The sequence below is a fragment of the Peromyscus maniculatus genome, chromosome 12 (assembly GCF_049852395.1).
Source record: "Peromyscus maniculatus bairdii isolate BWxNUB_F1_BW_parent chromosome 12, HU_Pman_BW_mat_3.1, whole genome shotgun sequence".
NCBI classification, from domain to species: Eukaryota; Metazoa; Chordata; class Mammalia; order Rodentia; family Cricetidae; genus Peromyscus; species Peromyscus maniculatus.
Window position 1 is genome coordinate 11,613,045 of NC_134863.1, and position 12,444 is coordinate 11,625,488.

Here is a 12,444-nt window from a genome sequence, read left to right on the forward strand (position 1 = left end):
TTAAATGTATGCTGATATGATTCCTTTTCATCAGCCTCACTGGTTATGTTGAAGGATAATTTTGCATCCAACTGAACTTTCAGATGTGCTAACACCTGCTGAATGGATGTCACTCTGGATTCAAAGTTGCCTATTTCATCTTTCAAAATGGTCTTTGCTTCTCCTAGTAGTTCATGGGTTTTTTTCTTGAGAGTGGCTAATGAAAGCACTCTCATATATCACTAGGCATTTATCTGCCAACATTCTATCGTTACACATCTTCTAAGTCCTGGAGTTTCTTTTGTATTTCTAGTTCTGCTCTTAGCTTGTGATTCTCTTCCTAGTCCATGCAAATTTCTTTATGTTTTTTGATCTTGGAGTAAAATGCTGACATCCTATACAGCTGCTTCCTTCATAGTGATTCTCTTCTTTCCAAGTTGAGAGTTTCATGTGAGACTTTTACTACATAAAAGATTGTATTCCTGCCGTCTTCATCTGTCAACTCTTACCTGAAATTGGAATGATAAAAATTGTAAACACAAACACTAAAGTTTAAACACAAGTTTGGTCACAGGGAAGGATAAAATTCTTCTTTCCAAGGATATCGATGCCTTCTCTAAGCCCAATGACCTGGATTTGAAACTCAGAACACACCTGGCAAAAGGGGAGGAACAGATCCCACAAGCTATCCACTGACCTCCACACCCAAAATGAGACCTCACAAGTGGCCCTCCAAACAGAATACATGTGAAAATGTTAATTTAACAATACACAATCAAAGACAGATTATTTTATGTTGCTTTGGGTGTCCACTGTCTAGAAATGCAACAAATCTCTTACTCATATCTCTCCTGGTCTTTCTCTGCTTTAATTTCCTTCAAGGGAAGACGGTTCAGCAGCTGCCCAACCATCCTGTTCAGTAGGTCTAGTCACATGTCCTAAGTCCATGCACTTTTACCCACATCAAGCAAAGATGCTACATAGGTAGGAAGCAGGACCAAGAGCTGTCAGTCTGCAAGCTCATGACTTTCTGTCCCCCTAGTAATACCGGAAAATGATGAAAACACACTTAGACGAGATGGCCGCACAATGACAGAAGAAAATTCATCGGAGGTAAGAGAGCCTTTTTCTCTATAAAATAGAAAGGTTACTTTAGTGATCTTACGTTTCAGAGGATATCCCACTGAACAACAAAACTGAGCAGGCATCATGGGTATTAGAGAGTTAGCTTAGGAAGGGGAGAAGAAGAATTGTACCAGCCTGTTCCAAACTGAATAGAGCATCAAAGCATCCAGTGTTAATTATCAGTCTTGTGAGCAGCTTTTTCTTCTGGAGAAAAAAGGTTCTCTTTAGATAAAACTTAAAGTTTTGGTTTAGAAGTTGTCAGGCACTTCAGATCCCCTCAATTTCCATGCAGTATGTTCCACAACAGTCATATGGAGCAAGCTTCTTATGTCTATTGTGGGGTTGCAGGTGGTTAGACTTTTAACACATGAGCATTAGTATAAATAATTGAGGCTACATTGTGGCAGGGTTAATTTCATAGCAGTATCATAAAGATGCTCCAGCATGTTGCAGTGTGGCTTAGGGAACATGCAGCAGAGACCAAACAGATAGTGCCTCTTGATCTGGTGTGGGAACCAGCAAAAGTGGGAAGAGGTACAAGTGAGGAACCCCAGTTCTTTTGTGACACCATCATATGATATACTAAAGCAGAGTCTTTTATTTGAAGACTCTTTCCCACTTTGATTTGCATTATACCATGTTGATATGTGTTTCAATGACCCATGCAAACAGAACTCATCATGACCTAGGCCACAGACTGTTTTCTTTTCTTTACATTTCAGGTGCATTGCAGAAATCGAAGACGAAGTATGTATTATGGAATCTTTTTCCTAAGACACGTTTTAGAAATGAACTGTGTAAATACTTGGTATCCTTATATCTAACCAGCCACTGTGATCTATGACACTGGGAAGCATTTGGACTGTATTTTTTAAAAAGTGGGTCTCTAAGTTAAAAAAATAGTGGAGGCATTTGTCCATGTGCACTGGATTCAGCTATGATGCCTGTAGTTAGTCTGGAATGCTGTACACCAGGCCACATCTAAATCTGTTTTTTCCCAAGATAGGTATCCCAATTGCTCAGTCCAATCTACAGGGACAAGCTGTTGAATTACCCTATTAGGATACACACTTGACCTTTATAAAGTATATATGTTCAAAGCCCATCATATGCAGTACATTTATTTGTTTGTGTGCTACTCTGTGAAAGAATAAACCAAGGCACAGAGATAAGTGATGAGGCTGTCCATGGAGATGAAGAGACCTTCTATAGCCCCAGCACTTGGTAATCCCTAACTTGGAACATCCCAGTATCTGCCTTCAATAGGTCAAAACTGCAGAGATCAGGACCCTGTAGTGACTACCACAGAGAGCCCAGGGCATTACTTCTCATCTACATACAGACATTCCGAAGAATGAAAGGTTAGAAAGCACACAGGCTTCTAGTCAGATCACTGATTCTGAGAATGGGAAACAGATACTGCATGGCGAGATGGGGCAGGTGTGTTTCATTTAGAATTTTATAGTACATGGATTAATCCAGTAAGAACTAATGAAAAATGGAAGAAACACTTCTCAGAAAAAGAGCACAACAATTGTTTATACAATGCTCAGCCCTGAACACATATACATATAAAGCATAAAAGTAATATTATGTATACTGATCAGGTTCTATTTATTTGATTTGGAACACACACACACACACACACACACACACACACACACACACACACACACTCCAGTTAGTGAGAAAAGGAGCCATGTTTTGAAAGAGAGCAAGGAAAGGTTTATGGGTCTAGAGGAGGGTTTTCATTGAGAAACAGGTGTGGGAAATGATGTCCTTATTATAATATCAAAAAAAAGATTTTTTAAAGAAATAGTTTGATATGATGGTTTTTCTATATCTTATATTTCTTTTGTCATGTTTGGTTGTTATCTTTCAGAAATTTTTTTCTAGTGGGAGACAGACAGAATGGATCCAAATGAGATGGGAGATTGGGAGGAACTGGCAGGAACAAGGGGAGGAGAAACTATAATTTGGAATATTGTATGAAAAAAATCCATTTCCAACAAAAGGGAAAAAATGAAAAATTTAAAAATTCTCTCATGCAAATTTAAGATCAAGATTTTAATAGAAAAAATGAAAGTACTATATATCAAAAAGAAATAAATGATTTAGCAAAAAAAAACCAATAGCATGAGCACAAAAGAGACACTCATCTTAACAACAGTGTCCACTAGGAACTCCAGTTACCTCTTGGCTCTGGATCTGAGCTGACACATTTTCCTAATAGGAGGACGTTTTTAAAGATATATTTATTTTTATTTTGGGTATATGAGTGTTCACCTGTATGAATGTATGTGCACCATTTGTATCTATGATACATATGCAGACTCAAATTAGCTGTATGGTTTCTAGCAACTGGAGTTATAGACTATTTTGAGCTGTTTTTTCTGTGTTAGAAACCAACCAGACCTGTGTCCTCTGCAGGAACAGCAGGGGATGTTAACCTCTGGTCTCCTTTGCTCCTGGCAACAGGTTTTTAAATGTGAGCTAGACTCTGGGCTCCAAGGGGACTTCTGCTCACTGGTAGTCAGTATCCATACTGCCTGTGAGTGGGAACACTAGGGGGACCACAGGCAGCAGGTAGGAGTAAGAAGAGCATCGTTATTTGCAAAATGGTTTCTGTGTATTTGCTCAGGCATGTGCTATGAAGGCCTTTGGCAAAGAAGAGCTAGTTCTTGAGAGAGAATGTGATTCATTGCATACCTACCATTTCTAAGGCCTCGGGTGTGAGCTCCCAGTATGCAAAAGATGTGCTGTGGTTGTATAGCTTTATAAACCTCCTTCAGAGGTGCTGATGGGAGAATTTTAAGTTCAAAGTCATCTATTTCTACAAAGTGACATTGAGATCACTGTGGGCCAGAGACCGTTTCTCTAAAAAAAAGTGAAAAGAAAACAACAGAGGGGAGTAGGACTTCGTCCATTGCCGGTGTGTTTCTGTGTGGGAAAAGATTCTGGAGAAACAGAGCTTTCATGAAGAATAGATGAACAGCACCTTGCAAACTCACATGTAGCCTGTATAGACTACCATTCTGTTAGCTGAACTCAGTTCAGATTGTCCACACAGTTTCAGGGGACATCTATCACCTACAATGGCACCAGGCTGCTTTTCCAGCCTCTTCCTGATGAGGGTTTATCCAGGTTTCGTGAGATTAAAAGAGTTTCCTTTTCTCCCATCCTCCACGTAAAAACTTGGTTTAGATTGACTTGGAGCCTGGAGATTGACTTGGAGCATTGGTACCCTCCCAATTTTTTTTTTCCAGAGGGTCAGACTCAGTCACTGAGAGGCCAGTGGCAGGTTGAGGATGATAGAGGAGGTGCTGTTTACTGATCCAGGAATCCGACAGCTCACTTCGGATGAAGCTCACACTTGGAGTCAGGGACTGCCTGGCAGAGCATGTCTCCTGTCTGTTGTTTCTGTCAGGAGAGGTCGTCACTGGCACACAAATGCAGCTGTTACTGCTCCATTGTGTGAAATGTCACAAGTTTTCAAAGCTTCTTACCTTCCTACCTCCCATGGACAATGCCATACATTGTCCATGAGATGTACTATTATATAAGGGGCAGTCAAAGAATGAAGAATAGCGGTTCTCCAGTGTTCTAGAGTAAATGAAACAGTTTGTCTGAATTCAGTTACTCCTGTGTAGCTGAAGTCTTCTGGTATCTCACAGACATCACAGGGCACTTCTGAATGCCTGTGCTTTTTCCTACAGTATACATTACAAAGATCTGTTTTAGCCTAGTGAGTCCTGTGGGTAGTCCTTAAGAAATTCTTAGGGTCTTAGTGAACAGCGGTGAATGGAGCCATTGCAAGGGTGTCATGGGCTCTAAGAAGGATTAGAGTGATACCACTCTGCTCTGGCACCACACTCACAAAGTGTGTTCAGTCATGGGGCTCTTCCTTCTGTATTTCCACATAAATTAGATTTTACTTGTCATGTTCATGTAATGCTTAACTGGTTGTACACTATTCAGTGATCCTCCTGAAGCACAATCTCACTCTGATGACTGTACCCGGAAACAAGCAATCAGATCAAATGTACAAACACACAGTTGTTAGTTTCCTCTGTTTTTCTGCCATGAGGCTGACATGAAACTCTATTCTCGATGCGTTCCCAGTTTCTCCTTTATTGAGAGAATTCAGCAGAGACAAGCTATACCCCATACAGATGTGATGATACCAGAATTCTGTAAATTTTATTCTATAGAAACAACTGATAAGAAAAAAGGCATGTTGTGAATTCTGTAATTCTGTCCAGTTGTGTAATGTGGTGATAATCATTTTCTTTCATATGTAAATCTAGAGAGAAGTTTAAGACAATTTTTCCTATGTAGGTTAATACTAATATATCTAAGTCTTCAATGTAAACACAGCTAAAGAATTTAAAATGCATCTGATGTCACCTTCGGCTCTCATTCAATAGCATGAACCAGTGGAAACTGAGGCTCATTAGTATGAGTCAGGGTGGCTTCACCTGCTGTAGACAGGAATGGGTGGACCACCCTCTAATCCTTTCTCCCACATGTGGGTAATGCAGATGGAGTAGAGCTGATGTTCCTCAAGGCACATTGTTCCAATGTCACATGACTGAGGGTGAAATTCAACTCAGTGAATTTGGATCAGTGTACCTGGTTTGAATCAATGAGCAAGGGTCCACTAGTGGTCATGTTATGCATTGTCTTTGAGTTAGGAATGTGGTCAAGATTTCATTAAGGACAAGGAAAATAGAAGGTTCTTGTTCTATTCCAATTACAGGGACATGATGGAAAGTGAGCAGAGTGTGCTATTAAATGTGCTTTGCATATCCTCCTCTCCTTTGTACACATTTCCCCAGAACATTTATTCTTTTTTTTTTTTTTTTTTTTTTTTAAGATTTATTTATTATGTATACAGCATGTGTCCCTGCAGGCCAGAAGAGGTAACCAGATCTCATTACAGATGGTTTCGAGCCACCATGTGGTTGCCGGGAATTGAACTCAGGACCTCTGGAAGAGCAGTCGGTGCTCTTAACCACTGAGCCATCTTTCCAGCTCCAATCTTATCTTTTTTTTTTTTTTTTTTTTGCTTTTTCGAGACAGGGTTTCTCTGTGTAGCTTTGCGCCTTTCCTGGAGCTCACTTGGTAGACCAGGCTGGCCTCGAACTCACAGAGATCCGCCTGGCTCTGCCTCCCAAGTGCTGGGATTAAAGGCGTGCGCCACCACCGCCCGGCAGAACATTTATTCTTTAAGTCCGTGATACTACCAAACTTTCAGGGTTTGGGATTCAGTTACTAGCTCTGCATTTTACTTCTGCCTGTCTGAATAATTTATTCAGTTGTTGTTAAAAATTCCTGTGAAGATAACCTAAAAGGGAATTGGTACTTTTTTGAATATAGTCTCAGCTTATAGACTGTAACACGGGGTAATTATATATACAGGCAGGAGTCTGTGGCAGAGTCCCATTATAACCTGTCAGTGACCAGAAGATTTAATGCTCATGCTCAGCTTACCTTTTTATATATCCTTGATCCCTTCCTAAGCCATGATGTCATGCAGAGTTCAGTAGTCTTTCCACCTCACCTAAACTAAACTGCTCTAATCTCACACTTGCTGCCCAGTACTGGGTATCATCCAATTGACTGTTGAGATTCACCATGACAGTGCCCATGAAGTGTTGTGTTCACTTTGTGTCCTTACCTGTGATAGATCCACTGTGTCTGGGGAGGAACAGTATTCTCTTTTGTACTCTAAGGAACCTGTAGGTGATAGTCTAGCAGAGTAAGCCCAATGATAAAGGAAGAACAGAGCCCTTCCATTTCTTCCTTCAGGACTTGTAGCAGTCCATGCATAGTCCTCTGTTCACTGTTAACTCCTGCTTCACGTGGCAGCAACAGGGTAGACTGCTGGGTAAAATGGCTGTTTAGTCTGACACAACTACCACATCTGCAATATACTGGCAAGGAAGGGCCTAGTGTTAATGTGTAGCTCATTCCCAGCCTATGCGCCTCATCCTGGACTGCCATGCAGGATGACTGAGGTGTAGAGGAGGTCAGAGACTTTTCCTTCATCCTTGAACCTCTGACCTTATGAGTGAGCAGGGATCTGATCTCTGACCCCTGCCTTGGCTCTTTTTCATGCATTCTTGATTCTGATTCCAAGATACATATGGTGTCTTAGGAAGTTCCCATAAGTTAATATCCATGTTTCTAGGGCTGAAGGACATGAGCAATTGGGGAGCAACCTTCTTGACACACATCTTGCCACAGGCTGTGATTGTCCATAGTGTTCTGTGTATTCGTGGCTTTCTTTTGGGAATTTCAAGTTGCCCCACAGAGATCCAGGACCAGTCTCCACCCCCATAATCCTCCATCTCTCTCTTCTCTAGCCACTTTCTCCTACTTCTGGAATGCCATGTGGACTCTAGACTCTGTACCTAGTAATACATCAATGTGTGACAATTCCCTTATTCCGGGAATTTTTTCATGGTGTTTCATACTATAAAACATTTCTCAGAAGTGTCCCCAGAATGAGTCTCTATGTGTCGTGTCTTTTATATTCTATAATTTTCTCTTCCTCCTTCTCTAAACTTATCAGTCACAAGAAAAGAGTCCGGAACCCAAAACTTCTAGTGTACTACATTTACAGAATGACATTTGAATCTTACTAGGTCATCTGGCTCATCTCTTCACCTGATGGGCATAGGTAGAAGGCTGGTTGTGTGCAACTGAAGTTCTTGAACATGTAAAGACAGAGAAGTTAACCAGAGTCAGCTTGGAGCAGTCACATAAACAGAGTGACACAAGGCACAATAAGAAAAAAAAAACTAAGTGATCCATGCAACTACATGAGCCGGGCAGTGGTGGTACACGCCTTTAATCTCAGCACTCAGGAGGCAGAGGCAGGTGGATCTCTGTGAGTTCAAGGCCAGTCTGGTCTACAGAGTGAGTTCCAGGAAAGGCGCAAAGCTACCCAGAGAAACCCTGACTCGGAAAAAAAAAAAAAAACAACTAAGTGAAAACGCATACATAGACACACCAAGACACACCCAGGGACACACACACATATACACACAGACACTATACACACAGACAGATATAGACACAGACACACACACACACACACACACACACACACACACACACACAAACAAACACAAACAGAAGAACATTGTCTGAAATCTTAGGAAGTGTGACAACAGTAAAGTCACTGACATGTTATGGTCATTTGGACCAAACACCTGAAGCTGTGACTCCAATTATTAGAATATCTGCTCCCTACAATGACCTTGTCTTGAATTTACCTGCATCTATATACTGATGGCAGCCTCGTGTTCACAGGCCCCCATTTTGCATGGAAAGGATCACCTCTGAGAAATGCCTAGCCTTTGTGCCTTCTCTAAGAGAAGTCTCATGTCTTTGGTCTTCACCTTGCCAAAAATGCACAACTTATAATCATTATTTAGGAGTTTTGGTAAGTTTAAAGGGCTTGCAGATATATATGTATATGTTTATATATATATCACAAAGCTGAAGTGTTATAAAGACCAGAAAACCATGTTCATAAACACATGTAGATTAGCCATTGTGCATTGTTCTTTCATAAAATATGCACCACATATGATGAATTATTGCAATTTATCTCATTATTCATACTTACCAAGATTGCATCATTTTTACCTTTGAGAGATAATGTAATGGGACATGAACATTCACTTTTAAATAGTTGTTTAAAGTTAAATACATGGTGTACAGATGCTCAGAAGGTGATTAGACTGTGCACACATTGGTACCCTGTTTTGTTTTTAATTTTTTAAATTTTTATTTTATAATTTAATTTAATTTTACATATACCCATGGATTCCCTTGTTCTCCCCCCCTCCTGCCCTCCCCCTGCCTTCCTCCCAGCCCCCCCCCATTCCCATCTCCTCCATGGCAAAGACTCCCCTGAGAATTGAGTTCAACTTGGTAGATTCAGTCCAGGCAGGTCCAGTCACCTCCTCCCAGGATGAGCCAAGTGTCCCTGTATAAGCCCCAGGTTCCAAACTGCCAGCATATGCACTGAGGGCAGGTCCCGGTCCCACTGCCTGGATGCCTCCCAAACAGATCAAGCTAATCAACTGTCTCACTTATCCAGAGGGCCTGATCCAGTTGGGGTCTCCTCAGGTATTGGTTCATAGTTCTTGTGTTTCCCTTCATTTGGCTATTTGTCCCTGTGCTTTTTCCAACCTTGGTCTCAACAATTCTCGCTCATACAAACCCTCCTCTTTCTTGCCAACTGGACTCCTGGAGCTCCACCTGGGGCCTGGCTGAGGATCTCTGCATCTGGTTCCCTCAGTCATTGGATGAGGTTTCTAGCATGATAGTTAGGGTGTTTGGCCATTCTATCACCAGAGTAGGTCAGTTCCGGCTGTCTCTCGACCATTGGCAGTAGTCTATTGTGGGGGTATCTTTGTGGATTTCTGTGGGCCTCTCTAGCACTTTGCTTCTTCCTATTCTCATGTGGTCTTCATTTATCATGGTCTTTTATTTCTTGTTCTCTCTCTCTGTTCTTGATCTATCTGGGATCTCCTGTTCCCCTAAGCTCTCTTTCCCTCCACCCTTGCCCTTCATTACCCCCACTCACGTCCAGGTTGTTCATGTAGATCTCGTCCATTTCTCTGTCATTGAGTGATCCCTATGTCTTTCTTGGGGTCCTGTTTTCTAGGTAGCCTCCCTGGAATTGTGAGTAGCAGTCTAGTCATCTTTGTTTTACATCTAGTATCCTCCTATAAGTGAGTACATATCATGTTTTCTTTCTGAGTCTGGGTTACCTCACTCAGCATGATTTAATCTCCAGTGCACATATAAAAAAGTTCAGACAATTCTATGCACACCCGTAACCCCAGCATATTCAGGGCCAGAGAAGGATGATTCTGGGTCCTGATGACTATTAGTCTCAGTTTAGCTTCAATGAAAAACCTTGATTGAAGGAAGGAAGACAAAAGTGAAAGACCAGGATTGTTATAATTTACATTTTTAATTCTTTGAGAATTTAATGTGACTACTGTGTTTACATCATTCTATCCCACCTTCTCCTCAATCCATCTCATCCCATGTCCCCCCTTCAAATATATGAGTTCTTCTCTGATAACTACTATACTTACATAAACAGAGGAGTTCATTTAATGTTGCTCTTATATATACCTATGTGTGCTCTTGTATGTTTAGTGCAGTTAGTTCAGGATTAGATAACTTATGAGGAGACTTACCTCTGGAGAAAATTCATCTCTCTGCAACCTCTCTGTAGCTCCTGGTCTAGGGTGCCATATCAGTAGGGGCTGTCATGATGCAGGTCCTATTTGGGGAACTGTGTTGAGATTTCATGGGCTATATCATCCCTGCCATGTCTAGAAGACACTATCTAGCAGCATATGTCCTGTCCCTCTGGTTCTTATAGTCTTTCCAATCCTCTACCAAAATGTTCCCTGAGCCTTAGGTGTGGGGGTTATCTTATGCATCTACAATTTGGGATCCCACAATTTGTCTTCTGACCTCTACATGCAAACTGAAGCATACCAGTGGTCACTCCAAAGAGAATACCTGTGAAGATTTGTATTTAATCTTCAATCTGATAGATTATTTTATGTTGCTTTAGGTCCCCCACTGTCTGGAAATACAATTCTGTTACTCATATCTCTCCAGGCCTTTTTCTGTTTTAATTTCCCTTCAAGGGAAGACAGTTCAGCAGCTGCCCAACAATCCTGTTCAGTAGGTCTAGTCACATGTACTAAGTCTATGCACTTTTAGTCACATCAAGTAAGGATGCTGCATAAGTAGGAAGCAAGACCATGAGCTGACAGTCACTTTCTGTCCCCTTTAGTGCTACCTGAAGAGACAGAAATAAAGGTGGAGAAGGTAAGGGGGCCTTTCTTTTCTCTAAGATAGAAAGGTTATTCTAGTGATCTTATGTTTCAGTGCATATCCCATTGAACAATGAAACTGAGCAGGGCATCATGGGTATTAGAGAGTTAATTTAGGAAGAGGACAAAGTGGAATTGTACCATCTTGGTCCAGACTGAATCAAATCTTCCCGTGTCAAGTGTCACAGTCTGTATGAGGGGGGCTTTTCTTCTGGAGAAAAAAGGCTCCTCTTTAGATAAATGTGTGTAATATTGACTCAGAAGTTAACAGGCATATCATCTATTAAGATGTGTGTTTTTCCTTAAGGGGCCTCTCCTATTTGTTTTCCCATCCTGTCATCTAGATGGAATTTGTGTTGTTCCCCAAAAGTCTCAATATGGTGGGAAGCTTCATGCATCCAATATTTGAATATTTAGGGCATAATACATTTAAAACATGTGCACTCGTGCAAATAATTGGAGGCCCCCTCTTAGAAGGAATTAATCTCCCAGGGCAGGTTGTTAAGTTGGTCTGCCATGCTGGGATGTAGCTTACGGAGCCCTCAGTGAAGGCCAAACAGAAGAGGTGCTCTGCTCTCACTTTGAGTCAGCATTAGTGTGTGATGTATTAGTTTTTGTCACAAAGTACGTAGCCCTGGTTTTCTGTGACATCATCACATAATGTATGAATACAGTCTTTTTTTTAATGTCTTTTTCCTATCCTGCTTTACACTATGCTGTGTCATAGGGTGAACCAAAGAGGTATGCAAAAAGACTCTGTATGACCTGAACCTCAAAGTGTTTTCTTTCCTTTCAATTACAGGTGGAGAAGAGGAAATTTAATTGTTGTATGTATTACGGAATCTCTCAAACACATTTTAGAATTGTTTAAATGCTGGCTGTCTTTTCTCTGGCACACCAATGTGATATAAGACTCCTATTGGGAGTGAAACTTGGGAATTTAAGCAGGGAAAAGGCAATGCCCTAAGTAACGAGTCTTACCAATGTGTCTACAGTCACTGCTTTCAGTTCTGATGCCTCTAGTTATTTTGGCATTTTGTGTACCAGGCAGGGTCTAAATAGATTTTTTCCCAATACAGTTATCCCTATGACAGAGTCCACTTTCCAGTGACAAATTTGTCAATTCAAAAAGCAAGATACACATTTTACCTTTAAAAAAAAAGTGTTCAAAGCTCACCGTACAGATGTGTGATAGACTTGGTTTTGTTTTGGTTTTTTTTGTGCATTTCTCTGGAGAATGATAGCTCAAAGTGTATGGATAGGTCATCAGTCTTTCCAGTGGTAGAGCTCAGGAAGTACTTTTTATTTTGTCAAGGGCTCAGGGATACCTATGTGAGAGGCCCATCTTCCCAGCATCTGCCTGCAATAACCCAGCCCTAGGTAAATAGCAGACAATGATGAGCACCAAGTGGGCAGAAAGCCAGGCAGTACTCTTTAGCTGCCTGCAGACACTCATAAG

The 12,444-nt window shown here is 41.1% G+C and overlaps 1 protein-coding gene across 1 annotated transcript in view; it reads left to right on the forward strand.

The window, feature by feature from the left end:
• The window catches only part of LOC143268207 (uncharacterized), a 370,245-nt gene that overhangs the window by 344,883 nt on the left and 12,918 nt on the right, over nucleotides 1-12,444 (forward strand). Inside the window, exons 26-29 of the mRNA XM_076549348.1 lie at nucleotides 1,022-1,092; nucleotides 1,827-1,851; nucleotides 10,946-10,980; nucleotides 11,788-11,812. Coding sequence (XP_076405463.1) covers nucleotides 1,022-1,092; nucleotides 1,827-1,851; nucleotides 10,946-10,980; nucleotides 11,788-11,812 — 156 coding nt within the window. The remainder of the gene's footprint in view (nucleotides 1-1,021; nucleotides 1,093-1,826; nucleotides 1,852-10,945; nucleotides 10,981-11,787; nucleotides 11,813-12,444) is intronic.